The sequence below is a fragment of the Cherax quadricarinatus genome, chromosome 33, assembly GCF_038502225.1.
Source record: "Cherax quadricarinatus isolate ZL_2023a chromosome 33, ASM3850222v1, whole genome shotgun sequence".
NCBI classification, from domain to species: domain Eukaryota; kingdom Metazoa; phylum Arthropoda; class Malacostraca; order Decapoda; family Parastacidae; genus Cherax; species Cherax quadricarinatus.
In genome coordinates, this window is record NC_091324.1 from 26856507 (window position 1) to 26873942 (window position 17436).

General features: G+C 46.5%; 1 protein-coding gene across 2 annotated transcripts in view; it reads right to left on the minus strand.

Moving 5' to 3' along the window:
• LOC138853557 (relaxin receptor 2-like) overlaps positions 1-17436 on the minus strand; it is a 260550-nt gene that overhangs the window by 79317 nt on the left and 163797 nt on the right. For both annotated transcript variants that reach the window (XM_070090958.1, XM_070090957.1), the window contains exon 4: positions 6303-6383. In XM_070090958.1, the coding sequence (XP_069947059.1) occupies positions 6303-6383 (81 nt within the window). The remainder of the gene's footprint in view (positions 1-6302; positions 6384-17436) is intronic.

The following is a 17436-nucleotide window of genomic DNA, read 5'->3' on the forward strand; positions in this document are numbered from 1 at the left end:
CTACTTTGAATATTCGTCTTTAGTTTGAATGTGGCTGCATATGTTAGATGGCTCCTAAAGTTATGTGTACTTTATCCACCAAGTTTTTCCCGTCCACTTCATTTGTTTCTTCAGAGATTCTTAAGTGATGTATCTGGTGTTTAATTCCATTTAAATCACAATTTATCTTGTCGCTTGTCTGAATGGATTTAGATACCCTAACGTCCTGTGCTTTATTTCATCTACACGTTACTCTTGAGAGCAGCATCTACGCTTCCCTCAGTTACATATTTCTCACCTCTTCTCTTACTCAAGGTGACCTTTTTTCCCCTCCTTCCCTGCTTATTACCTCCCTCTTTTTCTTATCACCTCCCTCCCTCCATTCCTTGTTTCTCACTATCATTCTTTGTTTATGAGGAATAAGAAGGTCACAATACCGTGGCAGAAACAGGTCACCAAGAATTCTCAGTTACATTGGACTGAACACATCGACTCCAGGCTGAGGGACTAATTACCTCAAACTCCTGCTCTGAAACTATTCGTCTCTGTATTGGACCGAGGAAACCACTGGTTGGCGAAACGTATTCACAACAAAGATACCAAAGGGTTGCACAAGTGTCAGATTCAGCACTAGACAATGATCCAGGACTGACCGAAACGTTATCATAAGGTTCCTCTGGTAAGTGTGGGTTTTATGTGAATTCCTTGTTGATATGTTTGAGGCTCATACAGTAATAGGAGGAGACAGCCCTTGAACAATCACAATAATGACTCAACTGATAATAGAAGACTAGAAAGAGAGGCTTAATGAAGGGACAAAGAAACCAGAGTCACTGATGACATTAAACAGAATGAAGAGAGAGACACTAACTAGAAAGGAGAGAGAGAAGAGAGGAGGGAATTAGATAACTGAGAGGCACAACAGATGGCAGGAGAGGAGAGAGAGAGGCTGGCAGTGGGACGACATACTAGAGTAAATGGAAAAATAATTGAGTTGACGTGAGAAATAATTGAAGAGGAATTGTAAGTGAAGAGCCTCTTGTAGGGGAAGTGTTATTCCCACGTCAGTAAAGTCTTTTATTCCCACGTCAGTAAAGTCTTTTATTCCCACGTCAGTAAAGTCTTTTATTCCCACGTCAGTAAAGTTTTATTTCCAGTTGGGAAAGTCTTGTTCCAACGTCAAGGAGTCTTATTCCCATGTCAGTAAAGTCTTATTCTCACGTCAGTAAAGTCTTATTCCCACGTCAGTAAACTTATTCCCACGTCAGTAAAGTCATATGTTATTTATATCAGTCCTTTTCTGTTCCACTGACCGCCTCCTCCTCCTCCTCATCTTCCTCTTCCTCTTCCTCCTCCTCTTCCTCTTCCTCTTCCTCCTCCTCTTCCTCTTCCTCTTCCTCCTCCTCCTCGAAATAAAGAATCAGGATTTTTCTTAACAAAAACGTCGACACAGAAGACGTACAATTTCCCACTCACAACTAGATGTAAATACCATCCTCATTTGCATGATTATAATCTTCATTCATGTGAAAACAGCTTTATAAGACTTAAGACTACCCCAGCTTGATCCAGCTGGGGTAGTGACCCCAGGTGTGGCTGGGGTAGTGACCCCAGGTGTGGCTGGGGTAGTGACCCCAGGTGTGGCTGGGGTAGTGACGCCAGGTGTGGCTGGGGTAGTGACCCCAGGTGTGGCTGGGGTAGTGACCCCAGGTGTGGCTGGGGTAGTGACCCCAGGTGTGGCTGGGGTAGTGACCCCAGGTGTGGCTGGGGTAGTGACCCCAGGTGTGGCTGGGGTAGTGACGCCAGGTGTGGCTGGGGTAGTGACGCCAGGTGTGGCTGGGGTAGTGACCCCAGGTGTGGCTGGGGTAGTAACCCCAGGTGTGGCTGGGGTAGTGACGCCAGGTGTGGCTGGGGTAGTGACGCCAGGTGTGGCTGGGGTAGTGACCCCAGGTGTGGCTGGGGTAATAACCCCAGGTGTGGCTGGGGTAGTGACGCCAGGTGTGGCTGGGGTAGTGACGCCAGGTGTGGCTGGGATAGTGACCCCAGGTGTGGCTGGGGTAGTAACCCCAGGTGTGGCTGGGGTAGTGACGCCAGGTGTGGCTGGGGTAGTGACGCCAGGTGTGGCTGGGGTAGTGACCCCAGGTGTGGCTGGGGTAGTAACCCCAGGTGTGGCTGGGGTAGTGACGCCAGGTGTGGCTGGGGTAGTGACGCCAGGTGTGGCTGGGGTAGTGACCCCAGGTGTGGCTGGGGTAATAACCCCAGGTGTGGCTGGGGTAGTGACGCCAGGTGTGGCTGGGGTAGTGACGCCAGGTGTGGCTGGGGTAGTGACCCCAGGTGTGGCTGGGGTAGTAACCCCAGGTGTGGCTGGGGTAGTGACGCCAGGTGTGGCTGGGGTAGTGACCCCAGGTGTGGCTGGGGTAGTGACCCCAGGTGTGGCTGGGGTAGTGACCCCAGGTGTGGCTGGAGTAGTGACCCCAGGTGTGGCTGGGGTAGTAACCCCAGGTGTGGCTGGGGTAGTGACCCCAGGTGTGGCTGGGGTAGTGACGCCAGGTGTGGCTGGGGTAGTGACCCCAGGTGTGGCTGGGGTAGTGACCCCAGGTGTGGCTGGGGTAGTGACCCCAGGTGTGGCTGGGGTAGTGACCCCAGGTGTGGCTGGGGTAGTAACCCCAGGTGTGGCTGGGGTAGTAACCCCAGGTGTGGCTGGGGTAGTGACCCCAGGTGTGGCTGGGGTAGTGACGCCAGGTGTGGCTGGGGTAGTGACCCCAGGTGTGGCTGGGGTAGTGACCCCAGGTGTGGCTGGGGTAGTGACCCCAGGTGTGGCTGGGGTAGTGACCCCAGGTGTGGCTGGGGTAGTAACCCCAGGTGTGGCTGGGGTAGTGACCCCAGGTGTGACTGGGGTAGTGACCCCAGGTGTGGCTGGGGTAGTGACCCCAGGTGTGGCTCTTCCTATAGGGGCGCACCTTTGATTCTTCTTGTAAGAAAACCATAGGACGACCCGAGAGAGTTTTAAGTGAAAGATTGAATGTACACGCACACGCTGGTGACCACACACACACACACACACACACACACACACACACACACACACACACACACACACACACACACACACACACACACACACACACACACACACACGCACACACACGAACAACCTGGAGAGTGAAGCAGTGGAAGCAGGATCCATACATAGCTTTAAGATGAGGTACGATAAGGCTCTTGGAACAGGGAGAGTGTGGACCTAGCGAAGAGGAGGGGCCAGGAACTATGACTAGACTCCTGCAACCACAAATGGGTGAGTACATCCCCCCCCCCACACACACAGTTTATAATGCAGGTAGTAAGTCAGAGATCTCCACGTATGTACAATTGTAAAACTTTGTACGGAATATTACTGTAATTATGAAAAGTTAAACGTATTTTAGTGGAATGTGACCTCATGATCATACATAGTGGAATGTGATCCTATGATTATACATAGTGGGATGTTATCCCATGATCATACATGTGAAATGTTATCCCATGATCATACATAGTGGAATGTGATCCCATGATCATACATAGTGAGATGTTATCCCATGATCATACATGTGAAATGTTATCCCATGATCATACATAGTGGAATGTGATCCTATGATTATACATAGTGGGATGTTATCCCATGATCATACATGTGAAATGTTATCCCATGATCATACATAGTGGAATGTGATCCCATGATTATACATAGTGGGATGTTATCCCATGATCATACATGTGAAATGTTATCCCATGATCATACATAGTGGAATGTGATCCCATGATTATACATAGTGGGATGTTATCCCATGATCATACATGTGAAATGTTATCCCATGATCATACATAGTGGAATGTGATCCCATGATCATACATAGTGAGATGTTATCCCATGATCATACATAGTGGGATGCCAGCCTAGAAGTATACATAGCGAGGCGGGAACCCAGAAAGATACATAGTAAGACGCGAGCCCAGGATCAGACAAGCACGTGATCCCAGGATCATACAAATTTCACCTTAGTGGAGCCGCTCCTGGTATCTCCCATTCATACCATGAAACAGGCGCATGATACGTATGAGCACCACAGGACTGACACTTTACTGACTTTAAAGTGTGCCATGTCTCGCGTTTCACTAACTTTACTAATATGTTTAGGATGAAGTGCATCAGTTCAGTGCAGAAAACAACAGTCACTTCATATATTTCATTTTCCTTAAACATTCTAGTAACAATTTGAGATGTAAATGTGAGAATTAATGTATTTGTGAAGGAATGTTATTATGTTTATTTAATATCTAAAGTGTATAGGTTGACTGGGTTGTGTTTCTTGATCTGCTTGCTAGTTATGGCCTTCTAGATACTAGAAACTCCAGCAATATATTCTATAAAATGAGAAAGTATTCGAGACGTTCTCGGGTTTCTATCCTCGTGTTCTTCTTGACCTTGTTACTACCATCTGTGTTATTGCATACATTATCAGCACCTGTCTTATCGCTCTCCTATCCTCCCATATGTCTTGTCTAAATACATACATGCATCAAGCAGCTACTTTCCCTTATCTGAGTACTACTTGCATGTTCTAAAATAAACACTTCCCCTTCCTTTCCTAACCTACCTTGTTCTATTGCAGTTCTATTCACTCTTATCTAAGTACTATTACATGCACTAAGATAAGCACTGGCTCCACACCTCCCCTTCCCTTCTTAATCTACCTTGTTCTATTACAATCATACAGTCTTTTTCCCTAACTTTTTCATAACAATTCTGCCACACACTTTACCCGCTATATTCAACAGAATTAGTCCCACGTAATTGTTACACTCCCTCTTGTCCCCTTTTTGTCTCATATAAAGTACCTCTTCATCCTTTATGCTCGTCCCTAGGTATAGCTTCCCTTCTTCCTTATATCCAGTAAGCACATCCACAAGTTATTATAAATTTCTTGCTCTCCAGCAGTACTGAAGCCAAGACCAACGATACACCCATATGGAAGGTAGAGTGGATTTGAAGGAAGGTGAGGTGTTTTGCTGGCGAGGCTATTATTATTATTAGTGTTTATACTTCAACTGATGATTGTAATACTAACTATTGTTGTTATTAATTAGCAACTGTAACTAAAGGCTTTTTATTCAGTTATTTTCCACGAGAGGGAGAGAGAGAGAGCCGAGCTCTTTTTAAATTTTTGCATTAAGATGCAAATTTACTAAGTCTGGGGAAGCCTTTTATATTAATGTCAGTAGAATGATCACAGTGTTGTAAACAGTGTGTGGGTGAAGTATTGATACTGTGCTAGGTAAGACATTCTCCTGGGTTACATAATGTGGGTTTTATGAGAAAACTTTTCAGCGAGTAAGGGGGAGAGTGTGTGTGAGTGTTATTGGGTGAGAGGGCGAGTGTGTGTGTCAGATTGCTTATTGTTTGTGAATGTCTACTTGCAGCTGCACCTGCAGAACTCTGCTGGTGGTGCTCTGTCTTCAGTGTTTGTAACTACTGGTGAGAACGTTGGCTGGTGAGAACGTTGGCTGGCTGGTAGTATGTAAGGTTTATCAATTTATCGAGACATGATGTACAGCATCACTGCCCAAGAATGCTGAACCAAGATTAATTGAATATCTCAGTTATGAGTGATCGAGTTAGTAGGAAAGTGGCAGAAATGTTTCCAGTGCCGTGAGAAGAGACACTCCATTTAGTAAGCAGGAGAGGCAGTGCCTCTGGAAAGTAGGAGTGACAGTGCCTTTGGAAAGTAGGAGAAGCAGTGCCTTTGGAAAGAAGGAGTGACAGTGCATTTTGAAAACAAGGACAGTGCCTTTGGAAAGTAGAAGATTCAGTTCCTCTAGAAAATAGGAGAGACAGTGCCTCTGGAAAGTAGGAGAGACATTGCCCTTGGAGAGTATGAGAGACAGTGCCTTAGGTAAGTAGGAGAGACAGTAGACCTACTAAAGGATGGGTTAAATATCAGTAAGCATGCTTATCGTGGGCCAGTAGGCCTACTGCATGCTTATCGTGGGCCAGTAGACCTACCGCAGTGCTCTTCTATGTTTGTGTTTCAAAGTAATCATTAGAAAGTCTCTGCTAAAATATTTATGTACTGTCCTCAAATAAAATGGAAAGTAACTGTACGCGAATTATTAGAGAATTGTCAACTTAAGGTGACTGGGATAATACAAGTGATCGCGGGGAAGTATTCAAGTGAAAGTAACTAGAAAAATACCCCTAGGAAAGTGACTAGAAAAGTATCCTGAGGAAAGTGACTAGAAAAGAGGGTAAGTGAGCCAGAGTAATCACCCTTATGTATACTTACTACAAGAGCGAAGTTCCTCTGGTCGACGCTGAGGCTTGTTGAGTATCTCTTTGATGACGCTGCCATCACCCTCAGTGGGCACTGTGAGGGAGAGAACCAGGGAGGGAGAGCTTAACGAGGCAGAGAACCAGGGAGGGAGAGTTTAGTGAGGCAGAGAAGCCTTAGTAAGGGAGAGAACCAGGGAGGGAGACCTTAGTGAGGGAGAGAACCACGTAGGGAGACCTTAGTGAGAAAGTCATTATCACTGTGAGGGAGAAAAGGAGGGAAGGAAGAATGAAGGGAAGAATAGAGGGAGGGAGGAAGGAAGGTAGGGAAGAAGGGAGGCACCTGAAGGTTATGATCTATTATACTGTCTGATTTCACTTCGGATCCCAGCCTTCAGATAAATAAAACCCTCCCCAGGATGCTACCCACAACAGTCACCTATCACCCTGGTACCTCTTTGCTGTTAGGTGACCAGGGACAACAGGTGTAGAGAGACTCATCATTACGTGTCGCTCTGCCTCACTATCCAACTCAGATCCCTCCGGTTTTAAGTTAAGTGTTCTTTTATTGAGTTTCATGTCATGTTTCTCTGTAACCAAATACTGATCTACCCCTCTAACAGATGCACTTACGAAGACGAAGCCACAACCGCTAACAAAGCCACGACCACTGATGAACACGACGAAGCCACAACCACTGACAAAGCCACAACCACTGACAAAGCCACAACCACTGACAAAGCCACGACCACTGATGAACACGACGAAGCCACAACCACTGACAAAGCCACAACCACTGACGAAGCCACAACCACTGACAAAGCCACGACCACTGATGAACACGACGAAGCCACAACCACTGACAAAGCCACAACCACTGACAAAGCCACAACCACTGACAAAGCCACGACCACTGATGAACACGACGAAGCCACAACCACTGACAAAGCCACAACCACTGACAAAGCCACGACCACTGATGAACACGACGAAGCCACAACCACTGACAAAGCCACAACCACTGACAAAGCCACGACCACTGATGAACACGACGAAGCCACAACCACTGACAAAGCCACAACCACTGACAAAGCCACGACCACTGATGAACACGACGAAGCCACAACCACTGACAAAGCCACAACCACTGACAAAGCCACGACCACTGATGAACACGACGAAGCCACAACCACTGACAAAGCCACAACCACTGACAAAGCCACAACCGCTAACAAAGCCACGACCACTGATGAACACGACGAAGCCACAACCACTGACAAAGCCACAACCACTGACAAAGCCACGACCACTGATGAACACGACGAAGCCACAACCACTGACAAAGCCACAACCACTGACAAAGCCACGACCACTGATGAACACGACGAAGCCACAACCACTGACGAAGCCACAACCACTGACAAAGCCACGACCACTGATGAACACGACGAAGCCACAACCACTGACAAAGCCACAACCACTGACAAAGCCACAACCACTGACGAAACCACAACCACTGACAAAGCCACAACCACTGACGAAGCCACAACCACTGACAAAGCCACGACCACTGATGAACACGACGAAGCCACAACCACTGACAAAGCCACAACCACTGACAAAGCCACAACCACTGACAAAGCCACAACCACTGATAAAGCCACGACCACTGATGAACACGACGAAGCCACGACCACTGACAAAGCCACAACCACTGACAAAGCCACGACCACTGATGAACACGACGAAGCCACAACCACTGACGAAGCCACAACCACTGACAAAGCCACGACCACTGATGAACACGACGAAGCCACGACCACTAACGAACACTACGTTTGGAACCGTATCAGTGGTTTATAGAATATAATTTTCAAATGTCTCAGCGATCATTAAAATAAGGGAAATGAAACACTTTGCCTAAATCTCTGGGAATCAGATAGTGATATTTATGGGTCATGAATTAACTGCCAACATTTCTGACGCAAAAATCCCTCATATTTAACACAACTTTATGAATGATTTCTCCAATATTTTAATACCATGAAAGCAAGACATATGCCATATACCTTCATTTTCTGAAAGTTATATAAGCTCCGGGAGTGATAAAGTGGGAGTGGTAAAGTGGGAGTGGTAAAGTGGGAGTGGTAAAGTGGGAGTGGTAAAGTGGGAGTGGTGAAGTGGGAGTGGTAAAGTGGGAGTGGTAAAGTGGGAGTGATAAAGTGGGAGTGGTAAAGTGGGAGTGGTAAAGTGGGAGTGGTAAAGTGGGAGTGGTGAAGTGGGAGTGGTAAAGTGGGAGTGGTAAAGTGGGAGGGATAAAGTGGGAGTGGTAAAGTGGGAGTGATAAAGTGGGAGTGGTAAAGTGGGAGTGGTAAAGTGGGAGTGGTAAAGTGGGAGTGGTAAAGTGGGAGTGGTAAAGTGGGAGTGGTAAAGTGGGAGGGATAAAGTGGGAGTGGTAAAGTGGGAGTGATAAAGTGGGAGTGGTAAAGTGGGAGTGGTAAAGTGGGAGTGGTAAAGTGGGAGTGGTAAAGTGGGAGTGGTAAAGTGGGAGTGGTAAAGTGGGAGTGGTAAAGTGGGAGTGGTAAAGTGGGAGTGATAAAGTGGGAGTGGTAAAGTGGGAGTGGTAAAGTGGGAGTGGTAAAGTGGGAGTGATAAAGTGGGAGTGGTAAAGTGGGAGTGGTAAAGTGGGAGTGGTAAAGTGGGAGTGGTAAAGTGGGAGTGATAAAGTGGGAGTGGTAAAGTGGGAGTGGTAAAGTGGGAGTGGTAAAGTGGGAGTGGTAATGTGGGAGTGGATAAAGTGGGAGTGGTAAAGTGGGAGTGTTACCAGTAAAGTGGGAGTGGTAAAGTGGGAGGGACCCTAAAGTGGGAGTGGTAAAGTGGGAGTGGTAAAGTGGGAGGGTAAAGTGGGTATTTGGGAGTGGTAAAGTGGGAGTGGTAAAGTGGGAGTGGTAAAGTGGGAGTGGTAAATGGGAGTGATAAAGTGGGAGTGGTAAAGTGGGAGTGGTAAAGTGGGAGTGGTAAAGTGGGAGTGGTAAAGTGGGAGTGGTAAAGTGGGAGTGGTAAAGTGGGAGGGATAAAGTGGGAGTGGTAAAGTGGGAGTGGTAAAGTGGGAGTGGTAAAGTGGGAGTGGTAAAGTGGGAGTGGTAAAGTGGGAGGGATAAAGTGGGAGTGGTAAAGTGGGAGGGAGAAAGTGGGAGTGGTAAAGTGGGAGTGGTAAAGTGGTAGTGGTAAAGTGGGAGTGGTAAAGTGGGAGTGGTAAAGTGGGAGTGGTAAAGTGGGAGTGGTAAAGTGGGAGTGGTAAAGTTGGAGTGATAAAGCGGGAGTGGTAAAGTGGGAGTGGTAAAGTGGGAGTGGTAAAGTGGGAGTGGTAAAGTGGGAGTGATAAAGTGGGAGTGGTAAAGTGGGAGTGGTAAAGTGGGAGGGATAAAGTGGGAGTGGTAAAGTGGGAGTGGTAAAGTGGGAGGGATAAAGTGGGAGTGGTAAAGTGGGAGTGGTAAAGTGGGAGGGATAAAGTGGGAGGGATAAAGTGGGAGTGGTAAAGTGGGAGTGGTAAAGTGGGAGGGATAAAGTGGGAGTGGTAAAGTGGGAGTGGTAAAGTGGGAGGAATAAAGTGGGAGTGGTAAAGTGGGAGTGGTAAAGTGAGAGGGATAAAGTGGGAGTGGTAAAGTGGGAGTGGTAAAGTGGGAGTGGTAAAATGGGAGGGATAAAGTGGGAGTGGTAAAGTGGGAGTGATAAAGTGGGAGTGGTAAAGTGGGAGGGATAAAGTGGGAGGGATAAAGTGGGAGTGGTAAAGTGGGAGTGGTAAAGTGGGAGGGATAAAGTGGGAGTGGTAAAGTGGGAGGGATAAAGTGGGAGGGATAAAGTGGGAGTGGTAAAGCGGGAGTGGTAAAGTGGGAGGGATAAAGTGGGAGTGGTAAAGTGGGAGTGGTAAAGTGGGAGTGATAAAGTGGGAGTGATAAAGTGGGAGTGATAAAGTGGGAGGGATAAAGTGGGAGTGGTAAAGTGGGAGGGATAAAGTGGGAGGAATAAAGTGGGAGTGGTAAAGTGGGAGTGGTAAAGTGGGAGTGGTAAAGTGGTAGTGGTAAAGTGGTAGTGTGTACGAATGGTATATAATACCGACAAGATGAGAGTAAGACACATGTGCAACATCTGGGTATCTTTATTGTAGACGTTTCGCCATCCAGTGGCTTTATCAATACAAATTCCAGGACATAACTTGAAGACAGTAGAACTATGTACAGAAGATGAGGTAATCAGTCCCTCAACCTAGGAGTAGGTGCGAACAGCACCATATTCGTGGAGATTCTGAAGCAGAAGAAAGAATCCTGGCGCTTATATAGTAACGTCAGGTGAAGCAGACGAGGGCAAATTCACTGGTGGGCGGGATTCCCCAGTGGAAGTAGGTCCTTCCCATCTCTTTGGGAAGGACCTACTTCCACTGGGGAATCCCGCCTACCAGTGAATTTGCCCTCGTCTGCTTCACCTGACGTTACTATATAAGCGCCAGGATTCTTTCTTCTGCTTCAGAATCTCCACGACTATGGTGCTGTTCGCACCTACTCCTAGGTTGAGGGACTGATTACCTCATCTTCTGTACATAGTTCTACTGTCTTCAAGTTATGTCCTAGAATTTGTATTGATAAAGCCACTGGATGGCGAAACGTCTACAATAAAGATACCCAGATGTTGCACATGTGTCTTACTCTCAAAGTGGTAGTGGTAAAGTGGGAGTGATAAAGTGGGAGTGGTAAAGTGGGAGGGATAAAGTGGGAGTGATAAAGTGAGAGTGATAAAGTGGGAGGGATAACGTGGGAGTGGTAAAGTGGTAGTGGTAAAGTGGGAGTGGTAAAGTGGGAGTGGTAAAGTGGGAGTGGTAAAGTGGTAGTGGTAAAGTGGGAGTGGTAAAGTGGGAGTGGTAAAGTGGGAGTGGTAAAGTGGGAGTGGTAAAGTGGGAGTGGTAAAGTGGGAGGGATAAAGTGGGAGTGGTAAAGTGGGAGTGGTAAAGTGGGAGTGGTAAAGTGGGAGTGGTAAAGTGGGAGTGATAAAGTGGGAGTGGTAAAGTGGGAGTGATAAAGTGGGAGTGGTAAAGTGGGAGTGGTAAAGTGGGAGTGGTAAAGTGGGAGTGGTAAAGTGGGAGTGGTAAAGTGGGAGTGGTAAAGTGAGAGTGGAAAAGTGGGAGGGATAAAATGGGAGTGGTAAAGTAAAGTGGGAGTAAAGTGGGAGTGGTAAAGTGGGAGTGGTAAAGTGGTAGTGGTAAAGTGGTAGTGGTAAAGTGGGAGTGATAAAGTGGGAGTGATAAAGTGGGAGCGATAAAGTGGGAGGGATAAAGTGGGAGTGGTAAAGTGGGAGGGATAAAGTGGGAGGAATAAAGTGGGAGTGGTAAAGTGGTAGTGGTAAAGTGGGAGTGGTAAAGTGGGAGTGGTAAAGTGGGAGTGGTAAAGTGGTAGTGGTAAAGTGGGAGTGGTAAAGTGGGAGTGGTAAAGTGGGAGTGGTAAAGTGGGAGTGGTAAAGTGGTAGTGGTAAAGTGGGAGTGGTAAAGTGGGAGTGGTAAAGTGGGAGTGGTAAAGTGGGAGTGGTAAAGTGGGAGTGGTAAAGTGGTAGTGGTAAAGTGGGAGTGGTAAAGTGGTAGTGGTAAAGTGGGAGTGGTAAAGTGGGAGGGATAAAGTGGGAGTGGGTGGGTTAAAGTGGGAGTGGTAAAGTGGGAGTGGTAAAGTGGTAGTGGTAAAGTGGGAGTGGTAAAGTGGTAGTGGTAAAGTGGGAGTGGTAAAGTGGTAGTGGTAAAGTGGGAGGGATAAAGTGGGGGTGGTAAAGTGGGAGTGGTAAAGTGGGAGTGGTAAAGTGGGAGTGGTAAAGTGGGAGTGGTAAGGTGGGAGTGGTAAAGTGGGAGTGGTAAAGTGGTAGTGGTAAAGTGGGAGTGGTAAAGTGGGAGTGATAAAATGGTAGTGGTAAAGTGGGAGTGGTAAAGTGGGAGTGGTAAAGTGGGAGTGGTAAATTGGTAGTGGTAAAGTGGGAGTGGTAAAGTGGGAGTGATAAAATGGTAGTGGTAAAGTGGGAGTGGTAAAGTGGGAGTGGTAAAGTGGGAGTGGTAAAGTGGGAGTGGTAAAGTGGGAGTGGTAAAGTGGGAGTGGTAAAGTGGGAGTGGTAAAGTGGGAGTGGTAAAGTGGGAGTGGTAAAGTGGGAGTGGTAAAGTGGGAGTGGTAAAGTGGGAGTGGTAAAGTGGGAGTGGTAAAGTGGGAGTGGTAAAGTGGGAGTGGTAAAGTGGGAGTGGTAAAGTGGGAGTGGTAAAGTGGGAGGGATAAAGTGGGAGTGGTAAAGTGGGAGTGGTAAAGTGGGAGTGGTAAAGTGGGAGTGGTAAAGTGGGAGTGGTAAAGTGGGAGTGGTAAAGTGGGAGTGGTAAAGTGGGAGTGGTAAAGTGGGAGTGGTAAAGTGGGAGGGATAAAGTGGGAGTGGTAAAGTGGGAGTGGTAAAGTGGGAGTGGTAAAGTGGGAGGGATAAAGTGGGAGTGGTAAAGTGGGAGTGGTAAAGTGGGAGGGATAAAGTGGGAGTGGTAAAGTGGGAGTGGTAAAGTGGGAGTGGTAAAGTGGTAGTGGTAAAGTGGGAGTGGTAAAGTGGTAAAGTCGGAGTGGTAAAGTGGGAGTGGTAAAGTGGGAGTGGTAAAGTGGGAGTGGTAAAGTGGGAGTGGTAAAGTGGGAGGGATAAAGTGGGAGTGGTAAAGTGGGAGTGGTAAAGTGGGAGTGGTAAAGTGGGAGTGGTAAAGTGGGAGTGGTAAAGTGGGAGTGGTAAAGTGGGAGTGGTAAAGTGGGAGGGATAAAGTGGTAGTGGTAAAGTGGGAGTGATAAAGTGCGAGGGATAAAGTGGGAGTGGTAAAGTGGGAGGGATAAAATGGGAGTGGTAAAGTGAGAGTCGTAAAGTGGGAGGGATAAAGTGGGAGGGATAAAATGGGAGTGGTAAAGTGGGAGTGGTAAAGTGGGAGTGGTAAAGTGGGAGTGGTAAAGTGGGAGTGGTAAAGTGGTAGTGGTAAAATGGGAGTGGTAAAGTGGGAGTGGTAAAGTGGTAGTGGTAAAGTGGGAGTGGTAAAGTGGGAGTGGTAAAGTGGGAGTGGTAAAGTCAGAGTGGTAAAGTGAGAGTGGTAAAGTGGGAGGGATAAAATGGGAGTGGTAAAGTGGGAGTGGTAAAGTGGGAGTGGTAAAGTGGTAGTGGTAAAGTGGGAGTGGTAAAGTGAGAGTGGTAAAGTGGGAGTGGTAAAGTGGGAGTGGTAAAGTGAGAGTGGTAAAGTGGGAGGGATAAAATGGGAGTGGTAAAGTGGGAGTGATAAAGTGGGAGTGGTAAAGTGGTAGTGGTAAAGTGGGAGTGGTAAAGTGGGAGTGGTAAAGTGGGAGTGGTAAAGTGGGAGTGGTAAAGTGGGAGTGGTAAAGTGGGAGTGGTAAAGTGGGAGTGGTAAAGTGGGAGTGGTAAAGTGGGAGTGGTAAAGTGGGAGTGGTAAAGTGGGAGTGGTAAAGTGGGAGTGGTAAAGTGGGAGGGATAAAGTGGGAGTGGTAAAGTGGGAGTGGTAAAGTGGGAGTGGTAAAGTGGGAGTGGTAAAGTGGGAGGGATAAAGTGGGAGTGGTAAAGTGGGAGTGGTAAAGTGGGAGGGATAAAATGGGAGTGGTAAAGTGGGAGTGGTAAAGTGGGAGTGGTAAAGTGGGAGTGGTAAAGTGGGAGTGGTAAAGTGGGAGTGGTAAAGTGGGAGTGGTAAAGTGGGAGTGGTAAAGTGGGAGTGGTAAAGTGGGAGTGGTAAAGTGGGAGTGGTAAAGTGGGAGTGGTAAAGTGGGAGGGATAAAATGGGAGTGGTAAAGTGGGAGTGGTAAAGTGGTAGGGATAAAGTGGGAGTGGTAAAGTGGGAGGGATAAAGTGGGAGTGGTAAAGTGGGAGTGGTAAAGTGGGAGTGGTAAAGTGGGAGTGGTAAAGTGGGAGGGATAAAGTGGGAGTGGTAAAGTGGGAGTGTGTAAAGTGGGAGTGGTAAAGTGGGAGTGGTAAAGTGGGAGTGGTAAAGTGGGAGTGGTAAAGTGGGAGTGGTAAAGTGGGAGTGGTAAAGTGGGAGGGAGAAAGTGGGAGTGGTAAAGTGGGAGTGGTAAAGTGGGAGGGATAAAGTGGGAGTGGTAAAGTGGGAGGGATAAAGTGGGAGTGGTAAAGTGGGAGTGGTAAAGTGGGAGTGGTAAAGTGGGAGTGGTAAAGTGGGAGGGAGAAAGTGGGAGTGGTAAAGTGGGAGGGATAATGTTGGAGTGGTAAAGTGGGAGTGGTAAAGTGGGAGTGGTAAAGTGGGAGTGGTAAAGTGGGAGGGATAAAGTGGGAGTGGTAAAGTGGGAGGGATAAAGTGGGAGTGGTAAAGTGGGAGTGGTAAAGTGGGAGTGGTAAAGTGGGAGTGGTAAAGTGGGAGTGGTAAAGTGGGAGGGATAAAGTGGGAGTGGTAAAGTGGGAGTGGTAAAGTGGGAGGGATAAAGTGGGAGTGGTAAAGTGGGAGTGGTAAAGTGGGAGTGGTAAAGTGGGAGTGGTAAAGTGGGAGTGGTAAAGTGGGAGGGAGAAAGTGGGAGTGGTAAAGTGGGAGTGGTAAAGTGGGAGTGGTAAAGTGGGAGTGGTAAAGTGGTAGTGGTAAAGTGGTAGTGGTAAAGTGGGAGTGGTAAAGTGGTAGTGGTAAAGTGGGAGTGGTAAAGTGGGAGTGGTAAAGTGGGAGTGGTAAAGTGGGAGTGGTAAATTGGGAGTGGTAAAGTGGGAGTGGTAAAGTGGGAGTGGTAAAGTGGGAGTGGTAAAGTGGGAGTGGTAAAGTGGGAGTGGTAAAGTGGGAGTGGTAAAGTGGGAGTGGTAAAGTGGGAGTGGTAAAGTGGGAGTGGTAAAGTGGGAGTGATAAAGTGGGAGTGGTAAAGTGGGAGTGGTAAAGTGGGAGGGATAAAATGGGAGTGGTAAAGTGGGAGTGGTAAAGTGGGAGGGATAAAGTGGGAGTGGTAAAGTGGGAGTGGTAAAGTGGGAGGGATAAAATGGGAGTGGTAAAGTGGGAGTGGTAAAGTGGGAGGGATAAAGTGGGAGTGGTAAAGTGGGAGTGGTAAAGTGGGAGGGATAAAGTGGGAGTGATAAAGTGGGAGTGATAAAGTGGGAGTGATAAAGTGGGAGTAATGAATTGGGAGTGATAAGGAAAGTGGGAGTAATAAGGAACATGTGAGTAATAAAGTGGGAGTAATAAGGAACATGGGAGTAATAAAGAACGTGGGAGTAATAAGGAAAGTAGGAATAAAAAAAGTGGGAGTAAGCGGAACATGGGAATAAGGGAATAATAAAAGGTGGGAGTAATAAGGAACATGGGAGTAAGAAGAAAAGTAATAAGGATCCTGGGAGTAATAAAGACCATCTTAGATTAGTATGGACAATAATATGAAAAATTCTTGAAATATTAACATCAATAAAAGGCTTAATAAATATTTTCTGTGAAGTTTGTGAAGGAATTGTTTGTCCTGAATTACAAGAAATATTTTGAATCTTCCCAGTAAATCATAACACAAAGTTTACACAATGTGTATAACGTGAGAATACCCTGGTATACACACTAAGTGGCTTGTGTCTCAGTTTACATACACCATGGGCTTTGTATCAGTGTATATATACAACATGGGTTGTCTATCAGTGTGCGTTTGTATATATATATATATATATATATATATATATATATATATATAGAGAGATATATATATAGATATATATATATATATATATATATATATATATACCAGAGGTTGTGTATATACACTATGGGGTGTGTATCTCTGCATATACGCGATGGGGTGTTTATTTCAGTGTATATAGATAGAGAGGAGTGTACCTCATTGTAAGTAGACAGAGGGGCGTGTACCTCTGTGTATGTAGACAATGGGGGACTGTATATCAATAATATATACACTAAGGGGCGTGTATTTTCCTGTGTATGTAGACAATGGGGGACTGTATATCAATAATATATACACTAAGGGGCGTGTATTTCCCTCGATCAAACTCCTCTCTGGCAAATGCACGTTGCTCTCTAGTCATTTCAAGATTGAGTTTAGCCAACTCGAGCGCCAACAAAGCTGACTCGCCCTGAGACAAACCCGATGCACCACCTGCTTCACGAAATTGCTGGTCTGATTGCTCCGGTGGTGTGTATGTCATTGTATATATACAGAGTTTACTTTAATAAGTAATAACTATTTAAGAATTAAAGTATTGTTGCCCAGTGTTGTGCATTAGAAATTTAGCCTTATTGTCCCTCGTACAGTCGATAAATTTTAAACCTAAAAACAACAACAAAAGGAACGTACATAAAAGGTTTTTCTCTTCAGCCCATTATTTTTAAATTCTTTTGTGTGTGGATGTCATTGCTTATAGCCACAGAGATTGTTAGACCACCTTCACCTTACCAAACACAAAAGTTTTCCTTATTCACTCCACTCAGTTGCTGTTGTTACTGCTGATGTAGGTGGCATTGTTTTTGCAGTTGTTACTGCTGCTGTTGCTGGTGTTCCTGTTGCTGCTTCTGTTGTTGCTGATGGTGCTCATATGGCCAGGACTAAAATATATCAGTTTTCCGGTGGGTCAATATAGTGGCGGATTTACCCATAAGTAGACTAAGCTTAGTCTCCCGACTAATATAAGGCTATTATAACGGAAACTGTTTCCCGAGTAACGCCCTCTCTCTTGTAACACACACGCACACACACACACACACACATACACACACACACACACACACACACACACACACACACACACACACACACACACACACACACACACACACACACACACACACACACACACACACACACACACACACACACACACACACAATGCCCCCACCCACTACATTACAAACTCCACCCCCACAGCAACAACCCATAGTTCCTTACCAGGTCTCCCACTTCCCCAACCCCAATATACCTCCCAGACCACAGTCTTAGAAAAGAAGTTGAAGGTGTGGTATACAAATGCAGATGGAATAACAAACAAGTACGAGGAGTGGCACGAAAGAATCTAAGAGACATCCCCAGACATAATAGCACTCACAGAAACAAAACTCACAAGAATAATAACAGATTCAATCTTTCCATCCGGATATCAAATCCTCAGGAAAGACAGAGGGAGGAGAG